Source organism: Lipophrys pholis (genome assembly GCF_963383615.2).
Source record: "Lipophrys pholis genome assembly, chromosome: 9".
Taxonomy (NCBI): domain Eukaryota; kingdom Metazoa; phylum Chordata; class Actinopteri; order Blenniiformes; family Blenniidae; genus Lipophrys; species Lipophrys pholis.
In genome coordinates, this window is record NC_137639.1 from 18,500,393 (window position 1) to 18,519,556 (window position 19,164).

At 39.8% G+C, this 19,164-nt stretch overlaps 2 protein-coding genes across 2 annotated transcripts; one reads left to right on the plus strand and one right to left on the minus strand.

Annotated features, from left to right (window-relative positions):
• Nucleotides 1-5,070: 5,070 nt before the first annotated feature.
• On the plus strand, nt 5,071-16,029 carry gnl2 (G protein nucleolar 2). Its single transcript, XM_080471167.1, has 16 exons — nt 5,071-5,290; nt 6,245-6,335; nt 6,416-6,510; nt 7,425-7,564; nt 9,928-10,112; nt 10,224-10,290; nt 10,376-10,534; nt 10,632-10,745; nt 12,144-12,272; nt 13,167-13,271; nt 13,433-13,591; nt 14,123-14,230; nt 14,311-14,774; nt 15,119-15,201; nt 15,386-15,462; nt 15,590-16,029. The coding sequence occupies exons 1-16, from the start codon at nt 5,227-5,229 to the stop codon at nt 15,731-15,733; spliced, it is 2,184 nt and encodes a 727-aa protein (XP_080327293.1). The 5' UTR covers nt 5,071-5,226; the 3' UTR covers nt 15,734-16,029.
• Nucleotides 15,768-19,011, minus strand: dnali1 (dynein, axonemal, light intermediate chain 1). The gene is made up of 6 exons (XM_080471168.1): nt 18,779-19,011; nt 17,434-17,570; nt 17,044-17,213; nt 16,741-16,919; nt 16,269-16,433; nt 15,768-16,177 (listed from the first exon to the last, which is right to left on the minus strand). The coding sequence occupies exons 1-6, from the start codon at nt 18,857-18,859 to the stop codon at nt 16,142-16,144; spliced, it is 768 nt and encodes a 255-aa protein (XP_080327294.1). The 5' UTR covers nt 18,860-19,011; the 3' UTR covers nt 15,768-16,141.
• Between the last annotated feature and the right edge of the window lie 153 nt (nt 19,012-19,164).

Here is a 19,164-nt window from a genome sequence, read left to right on the forward strand (position 1 = left end):
AAACCTTTTTCCTTTAAAAGCCCTTTGAAATGGTAAATATTTAAACCCTTCAAGGCCTGTTTCTCCTTAATAGTTCCCATAAGTTTTGCGAGAGATATCAATCTTATCAGGCTAAAATACTAACCAAAACAGATTTGTGGGGGGAAAAAAAGTAAAGTGTCAGGCTAACCTAATGACTTCTTGTAAAAACCCAATTCCCCCCCCCCCCCCAAAAAAAAACAAAAAACACATTCAGTTTGCATGTCAGGGATGAAGTAAGCATCGATGAATTCTGCAAAGTGACACTTGTGAATGTTCTCAAGATTCTTAGTGACGTCAGAAAACTGTAAATATTTTGGACTGATATTCATATTATCCCTCACACTGACGGTTGAATTATTCCGTTAATTCACACGTTGCGCACAGCCTGCACTGTCTACACTGAGAAATAGATTTTTACCTTATTGAGGCTTATCTTGACCCAAAAAAATTGTGGTTTACATGCCACAGATTAGCAGTCATAAACACCATTCATTAACAGGCTCCACAAGCACGTCCTAAAGCTCCTTGCCAACAGATTATGCTTTGATTTATGTGGTGTGAAACTTGTGGCCACGACAAGCTACAAACTGAATGAGCGGAAGATTTAAGCTGAGTGGAAATAAATGGCGGAGGCTATTAAACATTAGTGAAACCAATTCTCTTGAAAAACAACATCTTCCATCATTTCATCTCCAGCTGGGTTCTTCCAACATTAGGTTTTCATTTGTTGATGATTCATGGTGTGCACTTCTCATTATTACCTCTTTTGTCAATTATGCAATATCCGATATTATCTTTCTATCTAAATGAGGTGTTTGTGTAATCTTAAAAGTACTTAGCTCCAGAGAATCCAAAGTTACTAATCGGGATGTTAATATTTCAAAACGTCTTCTCAACCAAAGTTTAGTTCATAGAGGTGATTCATATTTTGGAAATTCCTCTAAATTATTATTATAAGGGTTTCATATTTAATATTGCATTGAATATTTAATCGTTTTCACCTCTGACATGATTGCTTTAGTTCATGACACGTGCTGTTTTCTTTAAAGCGGTGCACTTTATGATTTCCATTATCAGTAATTATTTAAACTAATAATTAGTTACAGTAACTACAACATTGTTTTGAATTATTTTGCTGATGTTATTCAAACCTGGCTAAATTTGACCTTATGAAGAAACCATGTTTTTGCATGAATATAGATTTTTTACAGTGAGGATTTTCATCAAAATACAGTAAAGATTGGTTGATTTACACAAAACAGAACAGTGTGAGCAATTAGCACTTCAGTAGTCCTCCACGAAACAATTAAAACCGAGATGCTGGCTTTCTATCGCAAACCGTTTCAAGGGGGCAGTTACAAAGAGAAACAATCTTGAGGCCTTTGTCAAGCTTTCTTTTTTTTTTTTTTTTGGTTTAGTCAGGCCCGCCGGTGTCTGCACTCTGTCATCTATCTGGAGTTCCGATTTTGACTCAAAGCAGAAACTCTGCAAGTGAGCCAGGATGAAATATTACCCACAAATGCAGACATCCACATGAGCATTTATGGGCCGCTTCAATGCACCGCCGCTGAGATGTGAAATAGCATCTGTCACACAAACCCTATTTTACTGATTCCTGTCTTACTTTGCATTGTAATTTTTAGAAACTTTAAATAACTTCATTACTTCACCTGCAAAAATCTTCTACATATGGTATATCTCACCCTGTGAAGTGTGTGTGTGTGTGTTTTGGGGGGGGGGGGGGGGACAAAGGTTTGTGATACTTGCTGCAAATAAAGTGAGAAGGTATTGGTTCAATTGTCTTGTTTATGATTAAACTCTTCCTAATTTGTGCTGTCACTTTACTTTTTACTTTTTCTTCACTGCTTTTCATTAAAGTAAAAAACTTTAAAGCCGAGTTTCTTGTGCTTAGTTCTTCTTTCCTATATCTTAGGGAATCTTTTTTTTTTTTTCCCCCAGAAGGGTTTCATTTCAACGATCAAAGTGAACAATACTCCTGGGATAGATACACGTCCCTGTGTTGAAATGCAGTTGATATATCAAAAATGTTCAAGCAGGTGTGACTCCAGAACTATTTCCCTTTTCAAGGTCAATACATTTTTTTTCTTAACTTTTGATGCCTTTCACACTATTGTTCACTTCAAAAGAATGTGTCATGTGTTTTGCACGGGTCTTCCCATCATTTATGTCACTGTGGAATGAGTGTCTTTAGTTGGAAAGATGAAATCTGTCAGACACATGCTGGAGATAAGGTATCAATCTGCACGAGGTTCTGTCATCATTCTATCAAACGCAGATGTTTGTGTGTTAACTGCTGACACTCTTTCCATATAACTTAAGAGTCTTCAATAACAACGCGTGAAGATTAACGTCTGAGGTCTAAAATCTACTCGAATGATTGATGCTGCAGCTTTAGTCACACTGTTAGAAAGATATAGACAAGCTGGGTGCTGCAAAAAATATGAAGACTCAAATATCGGAAACCTGATTGGCATGGTTGTCAAGCAGGTTGGATTACAACCACAATGACAACAACAACAATGTCAGATGTTATGTTGTTAAACGTATTGTATTTTCTACTCCCTGGAAGGAAATCACTTTGTGCTTTCATTTGTCAGGCTCCACATGTGACCTGTCATTAGTTTTATAATTGTAACCCTGCTCAGAGGTCACCTCAGCTGACCATCTGCCTCCATCTTACTACATCCCTGCCATCTATATCCATGTCTTTCTTCCCTATACGCCCATGAATCTTCTCTCTGTTTCTCCTCCTCCCCTCCAGCCTGGAAGCTCCATCTTCAATATCTGTCGTCCAATAAATCCACTTTTTTTTCCCCCTCACATGGTCTGTATTTGTCACTAAACTGTTCGGACTTGTCCAACCTGGTCACTCAAATTAGAATATCAGCATCCTTATGCTCGGCCTCTTATCTTTGAAACAGTGTCACTCTCTCCAACCCCTACCTCATGGCAAGTCTCACTACTGTTGTAATTATTCTTCTCCATCTGCTCTTAACTCTCACTGCAAAGTACAATGTCATCCGCAAACATAATGGTCCATAGAGCCTCACACCTGACCTAATCTGTCATCTTGTCCATTAGCAACTGCAAACAAAAACTTACTCTTCCCTACCTCAGACCCGTCTGTCACTTTGTACCACGCTCATAAACTGTACTCCCATTTCTGGATTCCTCACAGTTTCTCTCCTGGCATCCCATCATCTGCTTCTTCCAGGTGTGCTGTGTTTTCATTCTACGCAGATATTGTGAGCCATGCGTCAAAGAGCTTAGATAAGTAAGTGGATCAGTCCTTGTCTGGTTGAATTTCTGCATGCAGATTCTGCTGAACACTTCTCCAATCAGTTAAGGGTCTTTGTGGTGGAAGCCTTGTCTAACCGGACATTTCCATGCAAATCACATGAGGAGGGTCGCATAAAGTTCAGCCAACCTGTTGATTTAGCAGCTGTAAAATGTACATCCTCTGAGGTACAGATGTGAGGACAGACAAAATATACCTTACATTCATTATGATGACAGATGACTGAGCGCACATAACGTAAACTGTGTTTAATTTCTTTTCACTGGCTTTAAGTGGTAGGAAATCTCATCAGGTTCTCCATGTATCATTTTCTTCCATCATTTACATCATTTTGACTAACTCAGCTGTCAGAATAGTCACTTTAAACAGTTTTCAGATGATTGGTTTCATATGGAGATACTCTGTACAAGGAGTGACTATTGACAATTTACTGGGTGTAAAGACAAAAAGACATGAACATGATGGAATTACATTTTAAGTTCATTTATATGAATAAGCTCTGCAAGACCATTTTGTCTCGTAAATGTCAATACAACAAAAAAACCTTCTATTCAGCAATGATTTTTTTCAGCTTTATTTTCTTTCTTTGATGAGGGAAACACGACACTTATCAAATTTTAAAAATGATTTGCTGCAGTGGCTTGATGAAGTCCGTTCCAATTTCATCTGCATGAAAATGAACAGAGAACATTCCTCAGTCTCCCTGCTGTATAAACTGAATACTGACTGGATGGCGTCTCTCCAACCTGGAGTCTGTACGAACTTGCCTATGTTGGCCATGAGCCACACTTGTGCAGCGTACCGTATGCACTGTGAAAGCATCAGCATCACCACATCCAGACAAACTTATATTTCAAACATTTTGGAATCAAAGAGTCCGGTGGAAGGGATAGATTTGTTTGGCTTTAATGGAAATCATTGGCTATAAAACACACCTCATCCCAGTAAAACAGGCATTCATGATTAGTCAATGTACACAAATGGTTTATCTGTAATGTTTTTTTTTTTTTTGTTAAGTAGGACTACAGTCATCTCTGTGTATAGCATTTAGACTTACACATTTGAGAAACCAAACAGATAATCTGCAAGTAAGACAGAAAAAATATCTAAAATCCTGATTTACCCCTCCATCCATCCCGAACATTGCTTTATACAACTCAGCTGGAGCCGATCCTGACTATGGCAATGACTGGGTCCTTGGACAGGCCACCTGTTCATCTGAGGGAAAACACATAAGAACAGACACAAACACTCACATTCACACCATCAAATGCATTCACACCAGCTGGTAAATGCATGGGCCCGTGCTAACCTTTTCTATTCAGTTTAAATTGCCAACAGCCATCTATGTAATGGATGTCTGAAAACAGTATGGCACAGCAGGTTTACCCCTGAGGCACATTTTGTAGCACCCCCTTCTGGATCATGGAAGCAGTGAAATATAGATTTTTTATTTTTCTGGATTTGGACAATGTGACAGCTGGACGTTCTATAGAATTTTTCTGACATAATTTCTTCTCAGTTTGTAATTTACTAGGATCCATATGCTTCGTTTTCAAATCATATAATGTTTTTGTTATACTATTTTTAACACTTTGTTCACAAAACAAAAACATGTTTAAATGTTTTCCACAATAACTGATATTTCATAAAGCTCCATATGTGCTGTTCTGTGTCGCCCCGCAGAGAAAGCGAAGCCTCCTATTGGCTGCAGTGGTTGTCACTCTGGTGACGTCATACTTCCTGTTTCACCAGAAGAACACGTGTGAGGTGCAGGACTTCGAGCTGAAGGAGAAACCAACGCTCAAACTCCAGCTTTCACACACAGTTTCGTGTGGCCTCTTCTGTTTCTGTCTTCGGAAGGCTTTACCGATCAAGTGGTCAAAATGGTGAAGCCGCGGTTCAAGGGGAAAAGCTCGATAAACCCCTCTTCCTCCAGCAGCAACCCCGGTGAGCTAACTCCTCGTTAGCAACAGTTTGTTTACAGCTAATACTAACTGCTGCTAGCCACTGTTGAGACGAGTCCCAGGTGTTTAAATTCAACCTGTTATGAAATAAAAACTGAATCGACACGATGTGTCAACATAAATCCTTTAACGTTTGTGTGGTTAATCTAAACGTTTATTCCAGGTTCTGTTATAACATGCTGCTTTGCTACACTTGATCCTTTTAAACGTTAAAATGTCACAATTTACGACCACAGTCAAGACTAATGGAAATCCAGTCAGGTCTGCAATCAAATGATATATTGAAAAGTGTCTATATATAATATTTTAATCACAACGGTCTCCCATCACAAGTGGATGAAGTTTGCTTGAACTGAATGTCAGCAGTCACCAGGTGTTCAGGACGTTTGTTCCAAAGGTGGGAAGAGTAGGAATTAGAACTGCTTTACTTTGTTTACCTCACGTAGTAAACCTCTTCCTGAAGACTTGAGAGTCTGGATGTTTCATATTCTACAAGTCAATCTGAGATTCAAAGCTTTTTATACACCAGGAGTGCGATTTTGAAATGGTCCTTTGATTTTGTATATCAGATGGAAGTAGCTGATTTTGTTTTTGTCATAATGTGGTGGCTGTTGTATTATTCCCTGCTTTACTATCATTCGTTTGTTCAAACTTTATTGGCAGGGATAGGGTTGCGTTTTCAGACTAAAACAAGCAAAATGGTGCTGAATATCGGTTAATTCCGATTCTTTAAACGTGTGGATAAATGAATGCATTACAAGAAGTAAATGGATGGTTGTCTTGGAAGATGGTAGAGGGATGGATATATTCTGAAAAGACTTAAAACAACAAGACAATTGTCAAAGTTATACACTTGGAAGGATGTTTCAATATATGTTATAACCAGTTTTGTTTTACTGATGAATCATCAATGTCGACTCTTATGTCCATTTCATAGATCGAGTCAAAGGGGCTGGTGCTGGTGGGAACAACATGAGGGACCGAACCACGATCAAACGTCTGAATATGTACAGACAGAAGCAGAGATGGTAAATAAAATTGGAGCTGTTGTTAGTTGTATATCAGTAAGTGTTGTATTGACTTTGACAATGTTTTTTTTCCTCTTCAGTAATAGCCTTGGAAAAGTCATCAGACCTCTTCAGTTTCAGTCAACAGTCGCACCAGGAACTGTGGCCAGAGTCGAACCTAATATTAAATGGTTTGGTAAGTATATTTCTCAACTACATGTTATATGGTATTGCAGTGTGTGCTACAGCAATGTTTATCATTTTGGGGGGGACCTCTTACCAAACCTTCAATTTAGTAAATTCCTGGTTTATTCCAATGGGAAGTTTCCAACTTTGAAAATTCTCAGAATCTCGTGATCACTGACATTATTTCGCTGACTTTATTTAACCACTTGACACAGCACCAGCATCAGAACACAAGCGTGTTTCAGAAAATCATTTACACGACTGCTGTGCTTTGATAAAACATTTCTTTTCAATAGGGGTCCTATTCACTGACTAATCACTTATGCAATGGAAGTGTGCTGTTTTTACTGTAAATCGTTAAGTAAATGGACTCATTAAGGAGTGTTTCTTTTTTCATTCTTTTGATTGGTAATATCCAAATGTCACCTATTGAGCAGGATTGTGAACACGTAATGTACGCAGAAGTTCATCTGGTATCCCACCCTGAATAATCAACTATCCTATGAATTCAATGTTGAGAAGCTCATGTTAAATGTGTGACTTACTAGTGAATCATGCCTCTGATTGGACAAGTCCGAGGGCCACTGTAATGCTCTACATGTCTGCTTTTTGGGTTTCTTTTGAACTTTCCAGATACTATAAACTGGGAGTTTTAGTTATGAGAAGTGACGATGCCAAATCCTGTCAGTGGTGATGATAAGTGCAAAAGTTTAAGTACTGACATTCTGTACTATTGGCTTGTTGCGGTAATGTTGTTTCGTGGAGAAAAAAAAGATTTTATGACCTGGAGTTGTGAAGGGTTTGGTTGGCGAATTTAAATTTGCCCGATGTAACGTGTCTCGGAAATTACAAAGAATTTTAGGAAAGGAGAGGCCATTGAAACCAATTTTGACCATATTGACACCTGTGTCGTCTCTCTTGTAGCAAATACGCGTGTGATTAAGCAGTCGTCCCTCCAGAAGTTCCAGGACGACATGGGAGCCATACAGAAGGATCCGTATCGCGTTGTGATGAGACAAAGCAAACTTCCAATGTCCCTGTTAAATGATCGGGTCAAAGCCCATGTGAGTATGAACCAAACGGCTGCTTCTAATTTTCTTGGCTCTTTCTCAGTGGGGATTTTTTTGGTGAATTAACACTTTCACAAATCTTGGCATCACTGCACTGGCATTTCGACATCTCAACATTTTCACCTGGCTCCGATGCAAATAAGAAAAAGTCCTTTTTTCCTGTTTCCAGTGATTTTTTTATTTTATTTTTATTTTTTAATCGTGTGACACGAAAATGAAAACAGATTTGAATCCTCATTCAGCTCTGTCCTGCTGTGAAACTAAGGTCACTGGCATTGTGTTTAGCTGAGGCGAAAATGCTTTGTGCAAAGTTACAAATTGACTCCAGAACTTGCGAGGCTCTAAATAACAGCCTGATCTCCCCGTCTTTCTTCATCTCCTGTCCTCGCTCAACTGAGGCAGCTTAAGGTCAATAAATAGATGTACTGACTGGCCCGGGAGCCATTTTTTATTACAGTCGGTATGTTGTTGTTTGTGTCTTTGCCATTAACATCATATATATCTGAGCAATTGACATTTACTGTTGGCTGGATTCAACATGAATGTTGATTGATTAGTGACATGCAGCAGTGATTAATTGTTTCAAGCATGTATTGTATTAGCAGTTATTATTATCTTGATAATTTATTAGTTTTGCCAGTTTATTTTTTTCAGCAGAATGTCCAATTCCTGCTTTAAAATGTATATTTGGACGGTAGGATGAGAACAAGTCGGGTTTTGGAAAACTGTGTTTGACTTTCACTCAAAGCATAATCTACAGATTAATTGATGATGAAAATAATTTGTTAGTTGCAGCTCTGTTCCAGAGGGATTACCTTCTTCCTAAGAGGCAGATGAAATAATCACGAGACTTTTTTTTTGGTGGGGGAAACATATTTCTAAAAGAAACAGAGAGCCCGTCTGAAAACTTTGGCACCTGGTCAGGGCAGCCGACCGGAGGGTATGTAACGTCCGCCCTTCATGGCAGCGTTGCAATAGCAGGACGGCTTGTGTTTTTAAGATCATTGGAAAATGTAATCAGCACTGGCACGGCCTTCAATGTTTCACTGGCTTTGTCGTTGCATATTTGAGGGTTCTGTTTTCTGTATACATTTGTTCTGTGTTTCTGTCTTCAGCCTTCGGAAGGACTTTTTTTTTCTTCTTCTTCTTTTTTTTTGAAACTTAATGTTCCCTGTTCAACGCACTTTGTGACCCCTTTCCTGTTCGCTTCTCTATAAATAACTTTCACTCTCTGCATCACTGTGACTGTGTCAAAAATTGGCTATAACACCAAAAAAAAGCTTCTTTGTCGAGCGTTTATCTGGATGAAACATTACTGTGCATGTCAAGTTTTTAGCAGTTCAGCTGTAACTCGTAGTATGTATTTTCCAAGCATTTTGTTCCTATTGAAGAAGAACAGAGGCTGTTGAAACTATGCGATCTGATTGGTGGTTTGAGGGATTGTTGTGGCGTGTGCACAGTTCTAACCCCTACTTTTTTACTCGGCAGATCTTTGAAATGCCATTAAAAGTTATTCGTCGCGATTTTTAGGCAACGTTCTTATTTCCACCCAAAGCATTGTCACACAATTTAATCTGCAGAGCAACTCTTAGTATGTTTTTATGTTTGACAGAGGCTTTGTCAAGCTGTGCAGAAGTGATGTAGTTAGACGGCAGACTGAGTCCAGCATTTATTCAATAATGCTTCACACGTAACAGGCCAGAAGTCAGAGGCACAAAAACACCAAGTTTAAGGGAAAGTGAACAACAACTGTTCAACTTGCTCTGCTTCTGAAAAGCTGCTGTTACAAACTGTAGTCACACTGACGACAGAATACAATCACATCTAGAGTAAATCCCGTACTATTACAATCTTATTGAAGGCAGAATCATTAAACTGTAGTTCAAACCCAATGATGACTACAAATTTGGGCTGCAACGGACTATTATTTTGCTAATCGATTTATCTGTGGGTAATTTTTTTGTTGTTGTTTTAGTTTGTTGTTGGAGGGTATAAACAATAAAAAACAACCTTTGTTAGGCCTTTATTTACCCAGAAGTTAAGAAAAACGCAAGACATCTGAGCATTATACGGCATTTTCAGACCTACAACAAATACTTATTACACAATAATATGCAGCAAAACCTGCATCTACTGGTTTTTCTGCTCAACCATATTTTATCGGTATCACTACATTTTGATCCAAATCTGTTCTTCAAAGCTGTAATATAAAGACAAAATGGTCCAGTGAACAGAAAATGTGGTCAAACTTTAATATAATATCTACTGGCATAATCTTGTAAGTTCTTGGGAAAATTAAATTTTCAGAGCTCATACAAAGTTTTTTTCTTCTCTTTTTCTTTTTTTTTTAACGGCAGAACTCCAAGGTGCACATTCTGGACACGGAGGCTTTTGAAACCACATTTGGACCCAAAGCCCAAAGGAAGAGGCCCAGTCTCATGGTCGGGGATGTAAAGGACCTGCTAGAAAAAGCTGAGGCCTCAGCCATGAGCTACAATGCTGACAAGGATAAAAACCTTGTAACTGAGGACACGGGGGTCCGGTAAGCGTCTCGCTCAGCCAATTACCAATATGAAAATCATCTTTGGCAAATCTGCTGCATTGTTCGTTTTTGTCTTGGGAGTAAAATTAAATAGCTTTTTAACGTTGACAGAGAGGAAGCACGAGAAGAGATTTTCAAAAAGGGTCAGTCCAAGAGGATCTGGGGAGAACTTTACAAGGTATCGTCCTCACGCTTGAGTGCTCGTGTTGCTGCCGACCCTTTGCTGCGAGGTCGGTCTACATACCTCTCTCGCATTGTGACAGGTGATCGACTCGTCTGATGTCATCATCCAAGTGCTGGATGCCCGTGACCCCCTGGGAACACGCTCTCAGAACATAGAGACCTACCTGAAGAAAGAGAAAGCGTGGAAGCATCTGATCTTTGTTCTAAACAAGTGTGACCTCATCCCCGCCTGGGTCACAGTAAGTCTTGTTTTACGTTTGGCTCCGGGGGGGGGGGGGGGGGGGGGTATTGTTTGTTTTCTCATAGCGTTAATATATGCTGCTGTCTTTGAACTAGAAACGGTGGGTGGCCGTTTTGTCCCAGGAATACCCGACTTTGGCTTTCCACGCCAGCCTCACCAGCTCGTTTGGGAAAGGCTCGCTCATCCAGCTGCTCAGACAGTTTGGCAAGGTGAGCAGAAACTCAACTATCTTGGAATTGTTGTACTTATTTGCTAAAATAAAAAAGGAGGGGGCGGGGGGTGGCACCAACCACAGCACTGATCATGCTCTACTCAGAAATTGATAGTTGACACAGCTTTTTTTATTTGTAGATTAAGGCTTGAATACCTTGATATCGCTTTTGATTTCTAGGTGTTAATGCTATATATGTATTTTTTATTTTTTTATGGAATTCTTATGATACTCCAAAAAAGCAGCTTTAGTGTATGAAGAGATGATATAAACAGGGCCATTTATTCACTTATGTTTTTATTTCCTTGTATTGTATCAGGCGATTTCCCTCTGCAATTAATAAAGTATTTCTATTCATACTTTGTAAACTCTACATACAACAACAGTCTTTTAAAGATCCTATGTATAAAACGTTTTTCAATTCCTAATATATAATTTCAAGAATTAATCAACCAATTAAGATCGTGATTTGAAGTCCTGCCAGCATAAATACCAAAGTCGGCAAGTTAACTAGTCTGTTTAACCTTGCATTGGCCTAATTTTCACCACATGGTGGCGTAAGCACTAAATATGTGGACTGATTCATAACAATGTTCTGTCAGTCGTGCTGTCACACCTTTCAACAGAGAAACTCTTCTTTAGATTTGTTGTTGTGACCAAACTAAGGACCGCTCGGTGCGATCACACACATCTTCAACACAATCCGCTTCCCCTTTTCCGAAAAAAAAAAAAAAGCCGGGGCTCCGCGATAAACCGAGATTAAAAAAAACAACCAAAAAACAAAACGCCCTGATAGACCATGAGCAACATTCCCAGATATGAAATGTAGATGGAAAATTGGTCATTTTGAGTTTGTTCTCGGTGACACATCTCAAAAAACGTTTGGATGGGGCAGCTAAAGGTTGGAGAAGTCCTCATTACAAATGGTAAACAACTGCAGGTGCATTTTACAACTAAGTACGTTAATTGACAGCAGGTCAGTACATGTTTCCTATCTGTTCGCCTGGTGGGAATGAAGGGCGCATTTCAGAAAAGAAAACTGCCATGTAAAGATTGAAAGTTCATGAATCTGCATCACAATCGAATTCAAAATGATCTAATATTTTCCCGAGAATTTCAGTATGATGTTGAGTTTTCCTTTAAACTCAAGTTTTAAATGACCATAAATTTTAAATGTTTTTGCTTTCTAGAATCATTTAAATCTTTATGATGGTTAACATAAAAATTCCCTTTTTGAAGAGTTTTTCTGACGGGGGGGGTGTTTGGAGTTGTGACAGGTTTACTTGTTTTATTGCGTATTGCAACAGACCCATGTAATATTTTGTCCTTGAACTGAGAGCAGACTGAGGCTTTTGTTTTAAACACAACACTCAACTTTTTTTTTTGCTTTTCTCAGCTCCACACCGACAAGAAGCAGATAAGTGTGGGTTTCATTGGCTATCCAAATGTGGGCAAGAGTTCAGTCATCAACACTCTGCGGTCTAAGAAGGTCTGCAATGTGGCACCTCTGGCTGGGGAAACTAAGGTACTGTCAAAAAGCATTTATTTGAAAGTAAAATGTTTGACTTGCATCGTAGTGTATGATATATATGGCGGTGAATTGTTCTTTGGCTGTGATGAGGTGACGTGAGGTGAAAGGACTCGGAAATTGTCGATAGCTGCAACAACAAAATGAATTGGCAATGTATGCTTCACTATATGACTGGAAATCTAAGTGCCGATTGGACCAAGAGAAAGAACAACAACATTTTTTTATCTGTAATTTCCTCTCTCCTCGGCTGCTTATCCTCTTTGGAAACCAACACGGGCCTGAAACCCCCTAGAGTCCATGGAAAGGTCAAGGGGAATGAAAGGAGAATACATCTTTAGCTTTCTCTGTTTGCCAAAGTTGTAAACTTGGACCACAGCAGCAGAGATTTATTTTTTTTTCCCCACTCACCTATCCAATGAATCTGATGGGCTCACAGCCACTTCTTTATTTCTCACCTTGTCTTTGATTCGAACGGCTCATCATACACTGGCGAACGCAGCGCGATCCTCATGATCTGCAGCACATTGTGACGTTGAGATGTGCTTGTTTGATGAAAACACAACAGTACAGACTCTTAACAAACCTCTTATTTGTCTCTTGGAATACAGTTCTTGTAGGTTTTCATGGAGGTTGAATACAGTCCGAATGCAAACATGAATAAAAATGTTCCATATCAATAAAAAGACTTCGAGTTTCAACCTGTTGGCCTTTCTATTGGCGCTGAGTTGTCTGTGTACCTCCCACCAGCTTGTTATGTTACCTGGCGACTCTTAAATTGCCCCGAGATGTTAGTGTTGCCTGTCCATAGTGACGCCTGTCTTTTTGCTGCGTTATGGCGTGAGGTGTTTGACCGCACAAAGCACATCGTTGACTTGTCTTTTCTCTCAGGTGTGGCAGTACATCACTCTCATGAGGCGCATCTTCCTCATCGACTGCCCTGGTGTTGTCTACCCTTCGGAGGACAGTGAAACTGATATCGTCTTGAAAGGAGTGGTGAGTCTCTTTCATTACCCGGCTGTTCAAGGTGGCGTGACGCTCAATGCCCTTTCAGGAGTCAGACGTGAACCACCCGGGCTTTCTTGCCGACCGGTTGCAGGTTTGTTATCACCGCACCACTTCCTTCCTCATTTTATTAATTTTTTTCTTCATCAAAGGTTCAAGTGGAGAAGATCAAGAACCCAGAGGAACACATCGGGGCGGTCCTGGAGCGGGCCAAGCCAGAATACATTCAGAAGACCTACCGCATCCCCACATGGACATCTGCCGAAGACTTTCTTGAAAAGCTGGCGTTTCGCACCGGGAAACTTCTGAAGGTTGCTCTTCCATTTTCTTGTTTTAGAGAGCCTCTTGCAGCGATCCTCCATTCCTATTACCACCATAGCATTCTATCCCAAATACATATTGTAAACTGCAACAAATTATTGATTCTGTTTAAAAGCTGAATTTGTTTGGACTTTTTCATTAATGTTTTATGTTCTGCAAATTCAAAATGCCACACCTATGAATATGAAGAGAAAAAAAACAGTTCACAAAAAAAGAAAATAAATTTGAATTGATTGACGGATCTGATTGTTTCATAACTGTGGTCACACTGCAGAAGTCTGAAGCACAAAAACAGCCAAAAACTGATGGTTCTGACATGCTCCTGGTAGGAACTTCTGGCAAATATGTGAGCCAAAAGAGAATTGTTGTTTGAAGTTTTTTTTTTTTTTTAAAGCGCACTTGATGAAGTGCTCGATGCTGGCGGTCTGTTTTTTTGCTATTTTGTGTTGAATTTTTCCAAACAGCTTTCATTCAAACAAAAGTGCTTCTGTTAAGTCTTTGATATGCCGGGTCTTTTACAGGGTGGTGAACCCGATCTCCCCACAGTCTCCAAAATGGTGTTGAACGATTGGCAGAGAGGACGTATCCCGTTCTTTGTGAAACCCCCCGGACCTGAAGGAGATCCAGAGGTAAGAAAAGAAAAGCAATGGCGTCGTCATTCCTGAGGCAACCTGCGCACGTCTGTTTTCATCCATATATGTTCCTCCAGGTGAAGCCTCTGCCAGTCAAAGGGCCGTCTGAGGTAGAAGAGAATGCGCAGGAGGAACAGCAAGACAATCCCGATGCCGCCTCGGAGCAACAGCAGGACAGACAGAAAGAGCAAGTCCAGAAGATTCTGGCAAATGTTCGGCAGAACTTTGGCAAGATCAATGTGGCACCCGAGTTCAGCGAGGAAGACATGGTTCCAGTGGAGATGCCTGACCTGGAAATGTCAGACTTTTCCAGCGCCGATGGCGAGGAAGGCAGCGAGGCGGACGAGGTGGAAGAGGAAGATGAGACCCGTGCTGAACCAGCCAATGAGGAGACGGAGGTCCCCGAGTCCAGTACCTCTCAGTCTGAGAAGGCAAATGGCAGTAAGAGTTCAAAGGAGGTGATCCGTGAGCTGGATGAGAAGATTGCAAAGTACAAGCAGTTCCTGGACCGAGCCAAATCCAAGCGCTTCTCTGCAATCCGGTCAGTGTGCAGTTTCCCAATCCTCACTATCCATGCTGTCTCTCTTGTTGTATTGTCCTTAAGATGCCACGCATGATAGGTGACCCCTCAACAACTTGACGGCCGGCAGTCATAGTTTTGGCCGCGTGATCAGTGGCTTGTTTTCATAGCTTTCATGTGTCGCTGTGTTCTATAAACTGGATCTCCTCCAGTTTAATTTCAGGCCACACACTGAAAAAACAAAGTCAAATAACGGCTTCATAGTGACTCCACGCATAATTTCATTACCTTTATTTTCAGCAGGATCCAGCAGCAGTAAACATTGCGTTATGTTGACTAACAATTTACTCTGTTTCTTTGCGCAGGATACCAAAGGCACTTTCTGACAAAGCGTTCACAGACATGAAGACTAAACAAGCAGCGACAACAAAGCAAGCGCAGAACAAAGGTTGTCAACGCTTCTGTCATTAATCTCAGTAGTAATGATTCAAAAGTTCCAGTTAATCAGAACATAAGACACAGAATGCGGTTCTGTCGTATTTACAAATGGGAATTCAGTGTTTATCTTGGTGTGTCTAGACAAAGTTGATCAGGTAATGACATGTGATGTGTTAATTCTTGTGTGAATTCAGCCGTAAACCAGCGGGGCAAGAAAAGGAAAGCTGAGGATGTGGAGCTGACCCGGGCAGAAAAACTGACGTCCAAACAGGTATGTAGTGTTTGTTCTCTCTGATATCAAACGCACCCGTCTGAAATGTCTGTTTCTCATTGACGCACCAGAGATTTATGTCCGAACGAGGTTTGACAACTTTTCCCTACTTCCTCCATCTCCACAGAGAAGAGCAGTGGATCGTGCTCAGAAGACAAAGAAAGTTGGTGTACGTTATTACGACACCCACAATGTGAAAAACAAGAACAAGAACAAAAAGGTTCCAGCAGCAGCCAGAGACGGTCAGAGGGTCAAAAGATCCAAGCACTGAACTGCAGGTTTAAACACAGTCACACACGATATTTAATAAATCTGTTTTAATGATACGACGACAAGTTTGAGAGGAGGTGTGAAGCTGACTGTGAAAAGGCCAGATACAAAATGAAATCCTTTTCAGAATAACTTTTTACCAATTGTCTTTTCACGTCAGCCCGCAACTGTTTGAATGACATTTCATTCACCAACTACAAGTGAACCGTTCTCTTGATGTTCAAGAGAAAGTCTACAGTGATTGTTTGAAGTATACTTGTCATGCAATGCTGTAATAAAAAAATATTGAAAAACGGTCTGCTTGTATTCGTGTGTTTCTGAGAAAGAAAGCAGAGTCCCTCGTTTATTAACATCAGGTACTGGAAACATGGCAACTGCATTCTTCTTGGGGTTTTTTTTCTCCCTCGAGTTACCTCTTTGATGCGATTATCTGTTCTATTTGGGCCTGAAACAAAGAAAAAGACAATTTAAGACAACATTAATTACTGCCATTTGAAAGAAATCTATAATTTTGGTTTGTGATTTGAAAACACCACCTTGAGCTGTTCATTGGTTCTTTTCAGGAGATGAGTCGCCTCAATGTGCTTCCTTTCTTCCAGCAGGCGCTTTTCAGCTTCTCTCTTCTCGAGGATTTCACATTTAGCTTTCTCTTCATTCAGCTGCTTCTTTAGGTCTTTCACCTCATTTTCCAGGTTTTCAACCTGGGAATATGATTGAGAATCCTAAAAGTCTTTAGGTTGTTTGTGAACCGAAGTCAATTCTGTTAGACTCTCGTGTTTTGCAGCAATTCTAAAGTAGAGATTTGGTGCTCTCTGTTGAGCATAAAGTGAAATTACATTTCAATGACATTCCTACTACTGATGGGTCTTTAAAAAATAATCTTGAGGCATTAGAATATCTAAAGAGGTCAAATGTTTTTGAAAACTTTTAGTTTCAGTGTAGGACTGACGAAACTTTTAACTTTTCAATTATATTTCAATTGTCTTGACTGCATCTTGTAAAACTTACCCTTTTTTCCATGTCATTTTTGCCATTCTCACCCTGCAGAACTTTTCTTATGCCAAAAGCCACACTGCTTTCATACAGCGCTTGGTAGGCGGCGAGGGTCATTTGTATTTCATCTCTGACCCGCAGCAGCAGCAGACCCCTCTCAGCACAGTTGATAGTGACCTGTCTGATGAGTTCATCTGAAAGACCAAGAAAATTATTCTTTAAAAAAAAAAGTTTGATTTAATCCATGATTTTCTTTTGTCAAGTAACATCATGCATATTTATTTTGTGTACATCTGCACTGAAACGACGGTGACTTACCGAAACACTGGGAGTGGAGCTCCTGGCGGATGGGGCAGATGCCTGTTATTCTGGCCTGCCTCTGCTGGATCTTTGCGTCAAGCAGTTCCTCCAGGTTTATAACATCCGCTCGTGTGCAAGGTGCACTGGACACATGCTGCATCCAACACTCATTCCCCTCTGTCCATTCCCTGCAAATGTACAATATTTATAGTGACATTAATGCTTTAATCATCTCCTTTGGAAATTACTTCTCTGCAATCAGGTGATCTATAATTAACCTTAACTAAACACGTCGGGAGCGTCAAAGACTTGTCAGCAGTGGGATTCGAACCTCTGAAGACCACTGCTGTACCGGACGACGTGATTAGGTTTGAACTTTCTAAACTGCACATGCTGGAAGATTCTAACCTGGGTGGAAGGATGACATCCAGGATCTCCTCACATTGCTGCCTGGTGGCTTCAGCGGAGGGAGACTTTGGTTTGGGAGGAGGTGGAACGGGTCCTGAGTCACCCAACTGTTGATGGCTCACTCTCAAAGGTCGTGCCTGTGTGGGGAAAAAAAATACCCCCCCCCCCATTAATACTTCAGTATAATGTACACTCAGGATGTGACTTGTGAGGAAACCTGTAGTTGGAATGTTTCCAACAAGTTAATGACTGACTTTTCAAACTATTGTTTATTTCACTAGAATGCATATTTTCTAAAGTGAATGTCAAGAAAACAAATTAAAACTATAATAAATCTGTTTTGCAGTGAGACCTCTGCATAAGGGCCTCCAGAATTAACTTCCCTTTTAAACTGCAATATTTTACCAAACCTTGTAGAACTCAGCAACTCCTTTTTTCTACAATATTAAAGGTATTGTTAACAACCTGTTGTTAAACTATAATAATGAATAGTGTATGTTTTTTTCTGTGTTTTTTTTTTTATATTTTTGGAATTGTATTTTACTCATTATACTACCCACACAATATGAAACTGAGATGCTGCATCGTGTATTTACTTTGACACTGATCTCAAGTGGGCCAGACGAGGAAATAACATAATAAAACAAACTAGAACTCTTAATCTCTCTGTTTTGTTGCCAAAGAGTATAATATATCATTAAGAAGCTAACATTTAACAACTGTCTTTTTACAACACATAGCATACCTGCAATTTGCAAAAAAAAAAAACAAACTACAATTTCACCATGATCATGCCTCAATTTACCACGTGCTTTAAAACTTTCAGAAAGCAGTAGATTTTGATTCTACTATACACATCTTGAAAAGCATTCAAATCTGGCCCCATGTGGCAAATGCAATAGGTAAGTTTCCATTATGACCAGAATAACTTGCAATGTTATCAAATTACCTTTAATGTGCACATATTTCTACATCTGTGTAGTAATCCTGATCAAATGCATGACTCGCCACATAATCGCCTAAAAATGGAAAGAAAATAAGTAATATGCTTGTCCACCTCTGGTGGTCAAATATAATGTTGTTAATGTCATAATTTCTCACATCAGGAAAATGTAATTTTGGGGGCCAGATTCGACTCTCTGGCTGACTGGTTCTGGCCCGCAGGCCGTAGGTTTCAAACCCCTGCAATTGAACAATTGCACTTTAGCCTGTTAGTCATACATTGAAATTACTGACGTTTTACAGTTTCCCCCCCAATTATTAATCTTTCATACTTTAAACATTACAGTCTCTCATTTAATGTTCTTACGTCACGTGGTTAAACGTAAAGCTCTTGTGAACTCACCCTTGGCGATTTGGGATCCGTACACTTGTTGATCAAAACTGGATTTCCGTATTTCAGGAGTGAATCCGCAGGTGGAATCATCGTGTATTGGTGGAAAATTTAAGAACAAACGTAACAAAACAAATTTTTTAAAGTATACAAAGAAGTTTCTTAGTTTTGTCAGAAGTTTAACAAACACTGTTGCCAACAAAAAAAATGTGCTCTGTTTATGTTGTCATGACAACAGAGTCCGTGCGTTTCATTTAATTCGTTCCGACTCGAATGGCCGCTTATAGCGTAGCACATAAAAAAAATTCTGTGATTAAAAAAAGAAGAAAAAAAGAAACATATATATATATATGTGTGTGTGTGTGTGTGTGTGTGTGTGTGTGTGTGTGTGTGTGTGT

What these genes read in the sequence shown, in the direction of transcription:
- gnl2 (XM_080471167.1), top strand. Translation starts at nt 5,227, where the DNA reads ATGGTGAAGCCGCGGTTCAAGGGGAAAAGCTCGATAAACCCCTCTTCC. An exon ending in ATATCGTCTTGAAAGGAGTG is followed by an intron (nt 13,272 to 13,432) that starts GTGAGTCTCTTT and finishes TCTTCATCAAAG; the next exon opens with GTTCAAGTGGAGAAGATCAA. An exon ending in AAAAACTGACGTCCAAACAG is followed by an intron (nt 15,463 to 15,589) that starts GTATGTAGTGTT and finishes CCATCTCCACAG; the next exon opens with AGAAGAGCAGTGGATCGTGC.
- dnali1 (XM_080471168.1), bottom strand. Translation starts at nt 18,859, where the DNA reads ATGATTCCACCTGCGGATTCACTCCTGAAATACGGAAATCCAGTTTTG. An exon ending in GATGTCATCCTTCCACCCAG is followed by an intron (nt 17,214 to 17,433) that starts GTTAGAATCTTC and finishes GTACATTTGCAG; the next exon opens with GGAATGGACAGAGGGGAATG. An exon ending in GAACCAATGAACAGCTCAAG is followed by an intron (nt 16,178 to 16,268) that starts GTGGTGTTTTCA and finishes TCTTTGTTTCAG; the next exon opens with GCCCAAATAGAACAGATAAT.